At 42.8% G+C, this 13,190-nt stretch overlaps 6 protein-coding genes across 7 annotated transcripts; 2 read left to right on the forward strand and 4 right to left on the reverse strand.

Moving 5' to 3' along the window:
• The first annotated feature begins 108 nt into the window (after positions 1-108).
• On the forward strand, positions 109-7,683 carry LOC111205565 (non-specific lipid transfer protein GPI-anchored 16-like). Its single transcript, XM_048775613.1, has 6 exons — positions 109-309; positions 826-962; positions 6,586-6,954; positions 7,035-7,061; positions 7,163-7,219; positions 7,311-7,683. Exons 3-6 carry the CDS (start codon positions 6,627-6,629, stop codon positions 7,505-7,507), a joined length of 609 nt encoding a protein of 202 aa, XP_048631570.1. The 5' UTR covers positions 109-309; positions 826-962; positions 6,586-6,626; the 3' UTR covers positions 7,508-7,683.
• On the reverse strand, positions 1,466-3,123 carry LOC125606718. 2 transcript variants are annotated; one of them, XM_048775616.1, is made up of 2 exons: positions 2,903-3,123; positions 1,466-2,115 (listed from the first exon to the last, which is right to left on the reverse strand). In XM_048775616.1, exons 1-2 carry the CDS (start codon positions 2,920-2,922, stop codon positions 1,617-1,619), a joined length of 519 nt encoding a protein of 172 aa, XP_048631573.1. In that variant the 5' UTR covers positions 2,923-3,123; the 3' UTR covers positions 1,466-1,616. The 2 variants fall into 2 exon arrangements, with proteins under 2 accessions (XP_048631573.1, XP_048631574.1); XM_048775617.1 differs by having other exon boundaries at positions 1,466-3,093.
• Positions 2,128-4,642, reverse strand: LOC111210581 (heavy metal-associated isoprenylated plant protein 42-like). Its single transcript, XM_048775614.1, has 3 exons — positions 4,544-4,642; positions 4,387-4,465; positions 2,128-4,303 (listed from the first exon to the last, which is right to left on the reverse strand). The coding sequence occupies exons 1-3, from the start codon at positions 4,568-4,570 to the stop codon at positions 3,810-3,812; spliced, it is 600 nt and encodes a 199-aa protein (XP_048631571.1). The 5' UTR covers positions 4,571-4,642; the 3' UTR covers positions 2,128-3,809.
• LOC125606717 (non-specific lipid transfer protein GPI-anchored 15-like) lies at positions 5,325-6,475 on the reverse strand. Its single transcript, XM_048775615.1, has 3 exons — positions 5,886-6,475; positions 5,677-5,787; positions 5,325-5,588 (listed from the first exon to the last, which is right to left on the reverse strand). Exons 1-3 carry the CDS (start codon positions 6,208-6,210, stop codon positions 5,440-5,442), a joined length of 585 nt encoding a protein of 194 aa, XP_048631572.1. The 5' UTR covers positions 6,211-6,475; the 3' UTR covers positions 5,325-5,439.
• Positions 7,684-7,882: 199 nt separating the features above from the next.
• On the reverse strand, positions 7,883-9,928 carry LOC106426025 (probable glutathione peroxidase 4). Its single transcript, XM_048775618.1, has 6 exons — positions 9,133-9,928; positions 8,980-9,056; positions 8,826-8,887; positions 8,601-8,719; positions 8,179-8,346; positions 7,883-8,079 (listed from the first exon to the last, which is right to left on the reverse strand). The coding sequence occupies exons 1-6, from the start codon at positions 9,184-9,186 to the stop codon at positions 8,047-8,049; spliced, it is 513 nt and encodes a 170-aa protein (XP_048631575.1). The 5' UTR covers positions 9,187-9,928; the 3' UTR covers positions 7,883-8,046.
• A 1,420-nt stretch (positions 9,929-11,348) lies between these two features.
• Positions 11,349-11,939, forward strand: LOC125606716 (the record flags this gene model as incomplete). Its single annotated transcript, XM_048775605.1, has 1 exon — positions 11,349-11,939. A coding segment is annotated over exon 1 (591 nt), but the record flags the coding sequence as incomplete, so codon positions are not given.
• Between the last annotated feature and the right edge of the window lie 1,251 nt (positions 11,940-13,190).

Raw genomic sequence — 13,190 nt, forward strand, 5'->3', positions numbered from 1 at the left:
GACACACAACTGTACCCAAAAAAAAAAAAGCAGATTTGATGGAATTTAAAAAGAAATTATTGATGTGCGTACCGAAATCCGGTTAGTATTGTACCGGTTTAATACAGAACTCATCGGTCTCTCTCGAGTCATTCAATCCAATCAGTTTTATCTGTGAGAGAGGAGAGGATGAGGATGAGGTGGTGCTTAATCTCTCTCGACGATTCCTCTTCCGCCCACCCTCCAATCTCAGTTGCCGTTCTAGATTCGGTCGAGTGTAGGAGGAACCGGATTCTCCTTTTCCTTCCTCCTCGTCGTCTTCTGCACTCGGTAAGCCATTTTTGCCATGAGAGTAGATGCAGAGAGCTTGTTAACCAACACTGTTACTTGTAACTATTGATTGGTGCTTGTAAAATGATTCGAAAGCAAAAGGGATTACAACATACCAAGCTAATGACTTGTTGTCAGATTCAAATTCAAATTCAAATTCAAATTCAATTCAAGCAGGTTGTTAACAAGACTGCAGCAAGTAACCAACCTTTGCCCCTAGGGCCTCCCCCGGAACTACCCTTAACAAATTTTTGGGGTCCTCTCTTTCAACCTCCAACGAACCCCTGACCTATGGCTATGTTATGTGGTCCATTTGGATGTTCACTATTCCTTCTCAAGAGGCGAGGCTCTTTTTCTCATCACTCAACGTTGCTATACCCTTCTTCTGGAAATCTTTTCTCCTCTTCTCTGCTCTGCTCTGCTCTGCTCTGCTCAGCCCATACACTTACCTTCTTTCGCAATTGTAATTGTGGTTTTCTTCACTTATTTTTGGTTTGTGCCTCTCTCTTATTACAGCTTGGATGGCTGGAAAGAACCGAGTAGAGGATGGGAATGGGATTAGAGACTTCTGAAGATTCCCTGTCTTCTCTTCCTTGGAATGAATGAATGATTCTCCATTCAGCTTCTATGTTCAGCATATCGAATACTCAAAGGTACGTGACGTGACGAATGTGAACATTGCTCTACAATGAAATCATAGACTTCTGAGATGAACTTTTTTTCTTCTTCTTCTGAAATATACAAGTGCCAGTACATATATACATTTTCTTATCAAGAGTGATGAAGCTGGTAAATTGAAAGAAAAATAAAAATAGAATTGGGTAATATGTTTGCTTCTAGGCTAAGATTCTTCCCCATGTCATGTAACCTCTAGTGTGATCGCTCTTTCTCTCTGATTCCTCTTACTCTTTCATCTCTTTCTCACGCAATATCCCTAGCCCAGCCACCACAAATCTAAACAGCCCTTGGCAAATGACCGGAGGAGCTGATGCTGTCGAAAAGGGTTTTCTTTCTTCTTGTGTTTAAAAAGGTACGTGTAGTAGTAGTATATGAAGGCCATCGGGTTTGCTTTGGGATGGGAAAAATTGAGCCAGTGGAAGCTCTCTGCCGTTTTATCTGTATGTATGTGTGTAACAGCAAGCAAAAAAATTAAAACTAGAATTTAACAGGTGCCCGAGATTAATATTCTTTTCTTAGAAAAACTTAGTTTAGTAATATTTAAAAATAGTTATCGATAATTCATATAGTTTGTCATCAGAGCATAACCGTAAGCTGGATTATTCATATAATAATTTAGTGGGAATTCATCAATCCTTGTAAGTTGGGTTCGCACGAGCGACGGTGGAAGATCTGAGCTTCATCTTCGCCTTCCTTATGTACTCGGAGAAATGATCTGATGACCTTCCACTGCTACCCTCTCTCGAGACACTAGCGGTAGGGACATGGCACTGACGACGATGATCACGTGCCTCTGCTTCACTTGTCTTCGACGCATCGTTCCTCATCATGTCACCCGGATTCGTCACTGCCCTGATCTTCAGTTTGGCTTTCTTTATATAATCAGTGAACCTCTCGTCCGTTTTCAGCTTCGTCTCCACTCGAGTGATCAGCGGCTCCATCTTTGAAATGGGTTTGGCTGCCTGAGTCGACGTCTCAGAGAACTTGACGCGGACAGGCTCCGCTTGGTTGTGCTTCGGTGAAGGTTTGGTGGAAAGGCGGCGAACAGTTCGAACAGGACTCGTCATTGCTCTGAAAATCTTCTCACACACTCTGCTTTCTTTCTTCGTCTCCTGGTTCTTGCTGCTACTCTCTGAGTTCTTTTTTTTTTTTTTACTTTAAATTTCCATTTATTAATTAAAAAACTTATTACAAAGAAACCGAACATAAAGCTAAGAAAAAAGAGCAGCTCTACAGCCACCCAACAAACTTACCACCAAGTCACTCCTCGAGTAACAAAACCAGCCTCACCCATCGAAGAAGGAGAACCAAACTGCAAGCACTGACGACTGCCCTGACGCTAGTACCTGTCGACGAGCCAAAGGATCTAGTCTGAACCTGATGATCTGCTGGACTTCAGCTACAATCGCACTATGAGGTTTCTCCACACCTCCATGAACTCTACTATTTCTCTCTTTCCAGACCAAGTATAAGACGGCTTGGAAGATAAGTCTCACGATCAACGTAATACTAGGATCTCTAGAGGGAGCATTAAGCCATCTCAGAATTGCCTCGAACCCCTGTGGGGGTGAGAGGTGTAAGCGAGAAGTGAAAAACGTCCAAACCTGATTGCTGAAGGTACAATAAAAAAACAGGTGATTTCGAGATTCCTCATGAGAGGGGCATAGGACACAGTTCGCTGGAACTCTCAATCCCCACCGAATTAGTTTATCTCTTGTAACCATTCTGTCTCTAGCTGCAATCCATGTAATAAAGGCATGTTTAGGTACTCGACCTGCGAACCACACCACCTTATGCCAGCACACCTCTAAAGAATTGTGATAAAGGGCTCTCCAAGTCGCGCTAGTAGAGAAGTTCCCACTACCACGGCCAGGCTCCGGATACCAGAGAAAAGTATCACCTTATGCCAGCACACCTCTCTGAGTTCTTTGCCATCGATATCAATTAATTATGCTAAGAGCTTAGGAAGTAAAGGAGCTAATTAGAGAGTGATCTGTGCAGAGAAGATTAACGAGGTTTTTATAATCCAAAAATTCGTGATTAAAAAAAGAAGGTAGCTTTGTTGATATATCAGTATAACGTGTTTCAAAAGGGAACACCATGCAAAGAGAGAAGAAAACAAAGGAGAAATTTCTTGGGTTGGGAGATTCTCATTGTTGAAAAGAGGAATGGTGGAAACTTTAACAAGCTTTTTTTCAAGTAAAAAGGAAGAGTGATGTTCCAAAGGGATCGCATTCTGATTCCTGTTTTCTTTCTTTCTTCTGCATTTGTTTTGTTTTGTTTTTGTTTTTTTTTGTATAATTTTAGGGTATAAAACGAGAATCAGCACTCAGCAAGAGATCATAGTATATAGGAACCGTGTAATCTCTTCCATGTACGCGCGCTAAAGATTAATATACAGAAGATTCTCAAAACTAATTAGGTCACTCTCCATCAGCTTTTGCTAACTTTTTTGGATTCACGGATATGCTGCGATTAGCACGAATTGTTTTCAATGGTTTTAATAAAATATTCCACTAGTTCAGCTAATATTCATCAATTTAGCAAACAGACACAAACTCTATATTAATCACATGTTTCCAATAGGAAATGGATATATTTTATCTTTGGATTTTATTATTTATTAACTTTATACTGTCTTTGACCAAAAAAAAAATTTGTTGTTGCTGTTGTTCAATATGATTCTCTTATTAGGCATATTCATAACCAAAAATAAGCTGTAGGCATGGCAATCGCCTAGACAAATATTCTGGATGCTTTTGAATTGCTTGTGTGGATTCATTCAAGAGAAAAGAAGCAGGCATGCGTCTGTTTTTTCTAGCTCAGTGGTGCGGGTAGTTGACCATCTGTGGAAACTGCGTCTTTCTTAACTGGAAAGTTGGTGGAGGTGACTGGTACATACCACCAGAAGTGTATGTGTATGGTGGTTGGTTTGCCCCAAAACAGGGAGGAGGGTATGGTATGGGTGTCGCGAAGCCAGGCGTTGGTTGAGGAGGAGGATACACCATTGGAGGCGCAACAGTGTTGATGAAGGGCGTTGCGCTGCCGTTTTCATCCCCTGCTACTCCATAAGGCTCAACCTTTTCCTTAGTCCCGAAACACCTCAGAAGAAAACACTTTGTTGTCCTCTTCCCCATCCTCTTGGTCTGGTAAAGTTGAGGGGTTCTAGGAGCGGGGGCAGAGACTTCACCAGGAAGAGAGACAAGCTCTGCGTTTTTGTCCCATTTGGCAAGCTTGCGAAGCAGCTTAGCTGGGTTGGGGTCACCTGAGACTCTTAGGAGCCCTTGTTCTGCGTTATACTCAACTGCACTCACCCCTGTTTCCATACCAAAACAATATATTAGCTTCAAATAAAACAAAAAGAGAGCATATTTTCAATGGCTTTAACAAGATCATCACCAGAAACACTGAGTAACTTTCTCTTTGCATTTGTCTGGCAACCTTTGCAGCACTTGATTCCAACTCTCAGAACGCAACTCTGCGTTTATCACACGGAAATACTCGTCAGCAAACTCTTAAAGGAAAGTAGATGCAATAACCTGGTTCGAGAGAGTACTCTGGCAGGTTGAGTTGTGTTTGCCATTGAAAAAGCACCTTAAGAACTCCAACGGAGAAGAAAGCCAATGATATATAGAGTAGATGATATCTAGGGTTTCCATAGTTTATTGATATGGCACCTTGCAGAAACAGAAACCAATCAAATGTGAGTTATTTCTTATCTTTTTATTTCAATCATAGTGAAGATTACAAACTTGTATCTTGGTAATCACAACTCAACAAGTAACCTGTAAAATCAAAGCAATAATGGAGGATGTGGACTTTCCTGTAAAGGAAGATACATAAATGTTTTGGGTTTAATTTGGACACAAACCATCAAGAGATGATGTTCGTATCTGCAGATTTCCATACTGGAAATGGATCTCCAAGACTTTGCTTGCAGAGTGAAGAAACGTCTGCAACAAGTAAAAGGTACTGTTTTGTTTCCAGTTATGGACCTAATAATTTGAGGTGGGATGAACCAACATGAGTCCATAGTCCCGGCCAAGGGTTTGATTTTCTTGTCTCCGGCACAGCAGAACCTCCGGTGCTTATCAAAGCCGTCCAACAAATGAGGCAAGGCCCTAAATGTTAGGCCTACAAGAAGGACCCGACTAAGGCTAAGTCCTAAGACCTAATTCTAGTGGGTTTATAAGTTCCAAAGAGTAATTTAGGTTGTTATTTTTATATTTAGTGGTGAGATGTCGCAATATAAAGAAACATTGCTGCCTCCTCTTACGTTTCATCTTCCCATCATCAGCGAATCGCTTTTGATTTCAGTCTCATTAGCACAAACGACAAGGTCAGATAAATCATTTTCTTCTTTGAAGTAGTAAAACTCACATATAAATCTGGTACACCATGCAACCGAATAAAATAGTAAACGTGAAAATCAAATTCTCAAATACATAACTCTCAGAACTGATAAAGAAGAGAGTAGGTCCAAACTACAAATATAGCATACATGAACAAACGTGGTGGCACACGGTCGACGCTCCCAGAGGATGAGCCAGCTCCAGTGGAAGGAATAGTCTTGGAACCACCTCTGGCTCCGACTACGACTCCTGCACGTGGATCAGTAAGTCCCGTTAAGAGAGAATATATATAATCCATCTAGCGTTGCTTTGTTTTGGTTATTAAAGAAGTTTGTACCTGAACGAGCACCTGGTGATGAGGTTGGGGTTAGTGCCACGCCAGGGTTCTTGTCCGCCGGTGACTCCACCGGTGAAAGTGCGCCAAGAGGTGTTGTCGGCCCAGTGGCCACTAATTCATTAAAAAACTTTGTTGTTAGTGACACTATATCTTAACACGTAATATAGATATGTATATACATATATATAAGGGTTTAATACTTAGGCTACCATTGCATTGTGAGAGAGGAGGCGCCTGAATGTTGCAGGCCTTTGGGAGCTGCAAGGCCTGTGTGCGATTAATGTTAAGGCCGATGTTAGGGATCGGACTGTTGACGGCAGAGCAGATGCACTGCGGCGAAGATTTGATGACAGAGTCGAGCTGAGAGCAGCAAGTCTGTGAGGGAGTGGTTGAGTTTCCGGTGATATAGCCTAGGCACGGAGAAAGGGTGGTTAGTGTGCTCACGCATGACCCGCTCGGCTGTGCTTTTGATACGCCCAGTAGAGCCCCCACGAGGGCTACAAATGTGATCGCGTAGATACTTGTATACCCCATAGTTTGTGTTATTATTGCTCTTCGCTTTGGTTTAATTATAGGACGAAATGGTGAAAACGTCAAGGAGACTGGTATTGTCGGATGACCTACTTTACATTGTTTATGGTTTTTTCATAACCAATATGTTCTAGATATACCTAAGAACCAATTTTATGATCGGGAGCTAATAACAAAATTAATAGGAGCATACCAAACTCACCTACTAGCTCTTGGTTAATTAATTAATAATATTTGGTTTTAAGGAAATTGTGCGTGTTTCAAAGAAAAAAAGAAGAGAAAATTGTGTGTTGATAAAGAGATTGAGAGAGATGATTATAGATTAGCTGGAAGTTGTTGAACTCCAATGCACCCACTTAAATTTGTATATATATATAGGATTATGAGCCATATTCACCTGAGAATTAACCAAGCCAAAAATGGAAGGCATAACATTGATAATAGTGATAATGTCAAGCTTAATATTGGGAGGGAAAGGTCAGCAGATAATTAGCACGCCATGCACCTCCTCCATGATCTCTACCTTCACTCCATGTCTCAACTTCATAACCGGGAGCAGCGGCGGCTCCGTCACTCCCACCGCCGGCTGCTGCGACTCCTTAAAGTCGTTGACCAGCACCGGCATGAACTGTGCTTGCCTCATTCTCACTGCTAATGTCCCGCTGCCTACTGGCTTCATCAATCGGACTCTCTCGCTTGCTCTCCCTCGTGCCTGCAAAATGACCGGTGTACCTGTTCAGTGTCAAGGTTTTAGCTTCGCTCTATTTATTTATTAACTTATCACTATTAACCCCAATGATTAATGGCTCATTTTGCTTAATTTGCAGCGGCGGGAACACCTCTGCCAGCGCCAGGTTTTGTTTAATTATTATGAAAAACGCTCATTACTATTGAATTGTACATTTATGATTCAGTTGATTTCAGCCATTATTCATTTAACTAATGTATTGGGCAGGTCCAGTGCCATTTTTGCTGGCCCCACCACCGCCTATGTCTGCTTTTAGCCCCGGATGTGAGTAATTAATTAACCACGATCACGTTTTTTTTATGCATTTTGAGTCAAGGTTAAGAGTTTAAGTTTGATTTTGGACAACTGTGATTAGCATCTAAGGCGGCGGCGACAGCTCCTGGGCTGGCACCGGATGCTCCCTTGGATGGACCGATGGGCCCCACAGCCACACCAGGAATTCGACCGGTGGTTCAGCCCTTGCAACCCACTAGCCTCGCTCAATATTCTACCTCTCCTTTTCTTCCCTTGCTTTTCTTTCTCTTCACTCTTCTCACCTTGTTGAATTTGTGAGCTATACCGCGCGTCTCCATATTCAAATTGTTACCCTTGTGTATGTGTTGTCAGGTACTTTCCTTTTGGATTCATCGTTACAGATATGATTTACTTACTATTTCATCTCAAATGATAAGCTTCTTTGTCTTTTTGTTCGGTAAATATAAACCGTTGTCTGGCTCCGACCAAATCAACACGCGTATGTTTCTATTTTAAATGCCAAATAACGATTATCCATCCAACTAGTCGGGGTTGGATTATTCGCAAGATTCAGCTCTCTTTTTTCGTGTTAAGATATTGTCTTAGCTATCCAAGTATCAATGACTGTATATATCCATAACAACTTCGGAAATTAAAGAATACTTTTCAAAAAAAAAAATGAAAACAACCACCTACTGGGAGAGATTCTTTTTCTATATACACCAAACTGAAAAACTTGTCTGTATAAGAAAGGAAAATTGGATTAACAACATAAAAGCTAGGATTTTCATTAGTTACAAAATGAACTGATATTTTTATTTGGTGCCTTGATATAAAAGGCAATCCCGTCTGCTGTTTCAAGCCTTTTCCAGAGCTTTCTTGATGTCTTTCTGTTTGTTACACACAAACACATGAAACCGGGGCACAAGTCACGACAATTACAATTTATAGCATAAGACAATTTATTTTGATACGTAAAGAATGCATACCTCGATGGACAGAGGTGTAACCATCGTGCCATAACGATCAATCACTATGCCATCTTTGCTGACCAAGAATTTGGTGAAGTTCCACTTAATTCTTGACCCCAAAAAAGTGGGTTTACTTGCCTTAAGGAACTTGTAGAGTGGTGCCGCGTTTTGGCCGTTTACCCGTACCTAATCTCATAATAACACACACTTGGTCATATATATATATATTACTAACAATAAAAAAAAATCAGGTGCAGATGGTAACTGTTGAAGCACATATGGATTTCTGGTTACACTTGTTACAAAAATACCACAAACAAGTCATATATAGCTACCTACCTAACATAATGAGATGGATATAAGTTGAGGAGCTATGTAATTAGGTATAAATTCCAAGCGTCATGTAGCCACTAGAAACAAGACAGAAAGAGAAGACCTACCTTTTGGAAAACAGGGTATTCGGCCTGAAACCGTGTACAAGCAAAATCATGAGCGTCTTGACTCGTGCCGGGCTCCTGGTAAAGAAACTGGTTACAAGGGAATGCCAAGATCTCAAACCCTGAAATACATAATCAATGGAAATAATATTATATACAAAAATATAAATGCATGAATATGATTGCAACTGCTAACAAAAAGCCCTAAACTAAGTTAATAAAAAAGACCTTGGTCCTTGTATTTCCGGTAAAGTTCGGTGAGCTGGGTATAATTGGATTCGGTGAACCCGCTGTTTGCACAATCCAAATGATAAACAATCAATCAGTAATGAATTAAAGAAAGAAAACGTAAATTTGTAAGGAAAAAAAAAACGAGACAAACCATTTGGAAGCGACATTGACAAGGAGAAGGACTTTCCCTTGGTATATGCTCAAATTGACGTCCTTGCCGGAGCTATCCTGTGATTCCCCATGAAACAATAATTAAATAAAAACCATAGATACGATTCAAGCGAAACACAGAAGTTTCTCTTACCTTGACGGTGAATTCATGGACGGATCTCTCGGGAACCGAAACAGAAGCACCCATCTGTCTCAATGAAAAGACAAAAACAAAAAAAACAAAATCTTCCTCAAGAGCAAGGAATAGCCTTTCATTTAGTTTAAGTTTAACGTTCGTTGACCCTTTGGCATTTTTTTAAGCGTGGCGTTCGTGTGTGTGGACGGCTTCATTACATGCGTTATTGCCTTTTATTAGAAATAATCGAAGCCTCTATACACATTATTATTGTTCACGTAAAAGAAAAAAACTACCAATTCCACTCATAAATAGCACCAGAAAGACATAAACAAATGTCAGTGTAACAACTACTTAATTTGAATAGTTACGGCCCTCGAACCATTACGAATCTCCCCAGTAACCTTTCTCCGTGGCACGACTGGTCTATAATCCCCAAAACAAAGTCAAAATCAATCAAATCAAAACTAGATCATCGTAATTGAGCTACCCAATTTGAGAAAAAATCGTCCACGATGGTGTGAGATTGGAGAGAAGTTTACAGACATGGTTCGGTGATATTTGATTAGCCACCGCGTCTAGTTAGGTGACACGTCATCACCTTGGGCCACATCAGAAACAGAGAGGCCAGCCCACAAAAGTTACTTGCTTGATGCACAAGTTACTTTTTTTTAACCGACTTGAGTGAATAACGGTAATATTTTTGTTTCATTTGAAATTCAAAATCTATATATATTAACGCTCCCATCAGATGAATAATTATACGAACTCTTTAAATCATCCCCTTCCGATCCTCATCATCTTAGGACACGAGCGAACTGAGGATCAAACCTTAAGCGGTTCCCTGTGTTATTCTTCCAACAAGTTCATCGCTCCTTCTTCTTCGTTAAACGAGACCACCAAAGCCCTGTCTCGATGCTTCAGGTCCAATCTCGACAAGCAACAGCCCTCCGATGAGAGTCCGTGGCACACTGGTGGTGGATCTCGAGTCGGATTGAGTTGACTCGGATCTTGCTCTGTATCATCTTTTTCGCTGTTCAGATGCTTCTGAATATGGCGAAGTAGGTTAGAAGGGTTTTCTTGATTCTCTGTAACATCGTTTCGTGTCCGGTGAGTTGACACGCTTTGCTTGACTCGGAAGCTATTGCTGTAACGGTAGTACTTTTTTTTTTTGAATATATAAATAGATGCTTCCATCAGATTAGATAATCATAAGAAAGTAACGAACTTTTTTGTGTGTGTTGAGGTTTCTTATCGCTGACGGCAATTGGTGTTCTTGGACATGGCGAAATTAGGTCACACGAGTTTTGTTGATTCTCTGTAACATGGCTTCGGAGCTGTTAGAGTCGGGATAGTTTTGTTGCGGTTTTGTATGGACTGAGGATTTAGGTTATGGCCGCGAATGCAGTGGATTCGACTCATCAATCCCATACGCCGGTGGAGAGATGATAAAAGCTGTTCAACCTCCGTTTGTGGTAACGCTTTTGAACCCTTTTTTTTTTTTTTTTTCTCTTTTTGAGTTTTTATTTTGGTTTTGGTGATTTTCAAGTTTTGTATTCTCTCTCGCAAAACAAGTTCCGGTACAGCGATGTTTCCAAGTTCAAACACTTTTTGTCAACACAGAGCTTTTTCAAAATAAAAACAGTTTTCTTTTTATTAATCCCTTTTCAAAGTTTTTACGATGAAAACTTAACTTTGAAACTAATTTAAACAAAGTTTCAAGTTAAACATGTATTGAGATTAAGCCATTAAGGGTATATAGAATTAAGGGGTATATGAAATTAATGGGTATTTAAGATTAAGAGGATGTGGGATTAAAATGTATTTGTGTTTAGAGGGTATATGTGATTAAAAGGTATTTGAGAATAAGGATATACGAGGTTAGAGTTATTTGCGATTAATGGATATTTGAGATTAGGGGTATTTGGGATTAAGAGTTATTTGAGATTAAAGGATATATGGGATTAAATGGTATTTGAGATTAAGGGTATTTTAAATTAAAGGGTATTTGAGATTAGTGGTATTTTTGATTAATGAGTATTTGAGATTAAGGGTATTTGAGATTAATGGGTATTTGAGAATATGAATATTTGAGATTAAATGGGTATTTGAGAATAGGAGTATTTGAGATTAAAGGGGTTCTGAGAATATGAGTATTTGAGATTAAAGGAGTATTTGAGCCTAGGGGTATTTGCGCCTCTGAGTCTTTGAGATGCCCGGAGTATTTTGAGACTATGGGTATTTGCGCCCGGGGTCTTTGCGATTCCCGGCGTCTTTTGAGCCTCTGCGTCTTTGCGCCTCGGGGTCTTTGCGCCTCCCGGGTCTTTGTCCATCGGGGTCTTTGCGCCTCGGGGTCTTTGCGCTTCCCGGGGTCTTTTGCGCCTCTGGGTCTTTGCGCCTCGGGGTCTTTGCGCTTCCGGGGTCTTTGCGCCTCCCGGCGTCTTTGCGCCTCGGGGTCTTTGCGCCTCGGCCTCTTTGCGCTTCCCGGGTCTTTGCGCCTCGGGGTCTTTGCGCCTCGGGGTCTTTGCGCTTCCCGGGGTCTTTGCGCCTCGGGGTCTTTGCGCCTCCCCGGGTTTCGGGTTTCGGGTTTCGGGTTTCGGGGTCTTTGCGCTTCCCGGGGTCTTTGCGCTCGGGGTCTTTGCGCCTCCCCGGGTTTCGGGTTTCGGGTTTCGGGGTCTTGCGCTTCCCGGGGTCTTTGCGCTCGGGGTCTTTGCGCCTCCCCGGGTTTCGGGTTTCGGGTTTTCGGTTTTCGGGTCTTTGCGCTTCCCGGGGTCTTTGCGCCTCGGGTCTTTGCGCCTCCCCCGGTTTCGGGTTTCGGGTTTCGGGTTTCGGGTTTCGGGTTTCGGGTTTCGGGGTTTCGGGTTTCGGGTTTTCGGGTTTCCGGGTTTCGGTTTCGGGTTTCGGGTTTCGGGTTTTCGGGTTTCGGGTTTCGGGTTTCGGGGTTTGGGTTTCGGGTTTCGGGTTTCGGGTTTCGGGTTTCGGGTTTCGGGTTTCGGGTTCGGGTTTCGGGTTTCGGGTTCGGGTTTCGGGTTTCGGGTTTCGGGTTTTCGGGTTCGGGTTTCGGTTTCGGGTTTCGGGTTTCGGGTTCGGGCTTTCGGGTTTCGGGGTTTCGGGTTTCGGGTTTCGGGTTTCGGGTTTCGGGTTTCGGGTTTCGGGTTTCGGGTTTCGGGTTTCGGGTTTCGGGTTTCGGGTTTCGGGTTTTCGGGTTTCGGGTTTCGGTTTCGGGTTTCGGGTTTCGGGTTCGGGTTTCGGGTTTCGGGTTTCGGGTTTCGGGTTTCGGGTTTCGGGTTTTCGGGTTTCGGGTTTCGGTTTTCGGGTTTCGGGTTTTCGGGTTTCGGGTTTCGGGTTTACGGGTTTCGGGTTTCGGGTTTCGGTTTCGGGGTTCGGGTTTCGGGTTTCGGGGTTACGGGTTTCGGGTTCGGGTTTCGGGTTCGGGTTTCGGTTCCGGGTTTCGGGTTTCGGTTTCGGGTTTCGGTTTCGGGTTTTCGGGTTTCGGGTTTCGGGTTTAGGTTTTACGGGTTTCGGGTTCGGCGGTTTCCGGGTTATTTCGGTTTTCGGGTTTCGGGTTTCGGGTTTCGGGGCGGGTTTCGGGTTTCGGGTTTCGGGTTCGGGTTTTCGGGTTTTTCGGGTTCCCGGGCTTCGGGTTTTCGGTTTCGGGTTTTCGGGTTTCGGGTTTCGGGTTTCGGGTTTCGGGTTTTCGGGTTTCGGGTTCGGGTTTCGGGTTTCGGGTTTTCCGGGTTTCGGGTTTCGGGTTTCGGGTTTCGGGTTTCGGGTTTCTCGGGTTTTCGGGTTTCGGGTTTTCGGTTTCGGTTTCGGGTTTCGGTCGGTTTCGGTTTCGGGTTTTCGGGGTTCGGGTTTCGGGTTTCGGGTTTTCGGGTTTCGAGGTTTCTCGGGTTCGGGTTTCGGGTTTCGGGTTCGGGTTTCGGGTTTCGGGTTTCGGGTTTCGGGTTTTCGGGTTTCGGGTTTTCGGGTTTCGTTCCGCGGTTTTCGGGTTTCGGTTTCGGGTTTCGGGTTTCGGGTTTCGGGTTTCTGGGTTTAGGGTTTCGGGTTTTTCGGGTTTTAGGGTTTCGGGTTTA

This window comes from Brassica napus, unplaced genomic scaffold (assembly GCF_020379485.1).
Source record: "Brassica napus cultivar Da-Ae unplaced genomic scaffold, Da-Ae ScsIHWf_945;HRSCAF=1337, whole genome shotgun sequence".
NCBI classification, from domain to species: Eukaryota; Viridiplantae; Streptophyta; class Magnoliopsida; order Brassicales; family Brassicaceae; genus Brassica; species Brassica napus.

Coding starts and splice junctions, on each gene's coding strand:
- LOC125606718 (XM_048775616.1), bottom strand. CDS start 2,922: ATGGCAAAGAACTCAGAGAG. Junction 2,116..2,902: donor ATGGCAAAGAACTCAGAGAG/GTGTGCTGGCAT, acceptor GAACTCAGAGAG/TAGCAGCAAGAACCAGGAGA.
- LOC106426025 (XM_048775618.1), bottom strand. CDS start 9,186: ATGGGTGCTTCTGTTTCGGTTCCCGAGAGATCCGTCCATGAATTCACC. Junction 9,057..9,132: donor TCCATGAATTCACCGTCAAG/GTAAGAGAAACT, acceptor GGGGAATCACAG/GATAGCTCCGGCAAGGACGT. Junction 8,347..8,600: donor AATACCCTGTTTTCCAAAAG/GTAGGTCTTCTC, acceptor TTATGAGATTAG/GTACGGGTAAACGGCCAAAA.
- LOC111210581 (XM_048775614.1), bottom strand. CDS start 4,570: ATGGCAAACACAACTCAACCTGCCAGA. Junction 4,466..4,543: donor ACACAACTCAACCTGCCAGA/GTACTCTCTCGA, acceptor TGATAAACGCAG/AGTTGCGTTCTGAGAGTTGG. Junction 4,304..4,386: donor AAAGTTACTCAGTGTTTCTG/GTGATGATCTTG, acceptor GTATGGAAACAG/GGGTGAGTGCAGTTGAGTAT.
- LOC111205565 (XM_048775613.1), top strand. CDS start 6,627: ATGGAAGGCATAACATTGATAATAGTGATAATGTCAAGCTTAATATTG. Junction 7,062..7,162: donor AACACCTCTGCCAGCGCCAG/GTTTTGTTTAAT, acceptor TGTATTGGGCAG/GTCCAGTGCCATTTTTGCTG. Junction 7,220..7,310: donor GTCTGCTTTTAGCCCCGGAT/GTGAGTAATTAA, acceptor AACTGTGATTAG/CATCTAAGGCGGCGGCGACA.
- LOC125606717 (XM_048775615.1), bottom strand. CDS start 6,210: ATGGGGTATACAAGTATCTACGCGATCACATTTGTAGCCCTCGTGGGG. Junction 5,788..5,885: donor TCCTCTCTCACAATGCAATG/GTAGCCTAAGTA, acceptor TTAATGAATTAG/TGGCCACTGGGCCGACAACA. Junction 5,589..5,676: donor ATCACCAGGTGCTCGTTCAG/GTACAAACTTCT, acceptor ATCCACGTGCAG/GAGTCGTAGTCGGAGCCAGA.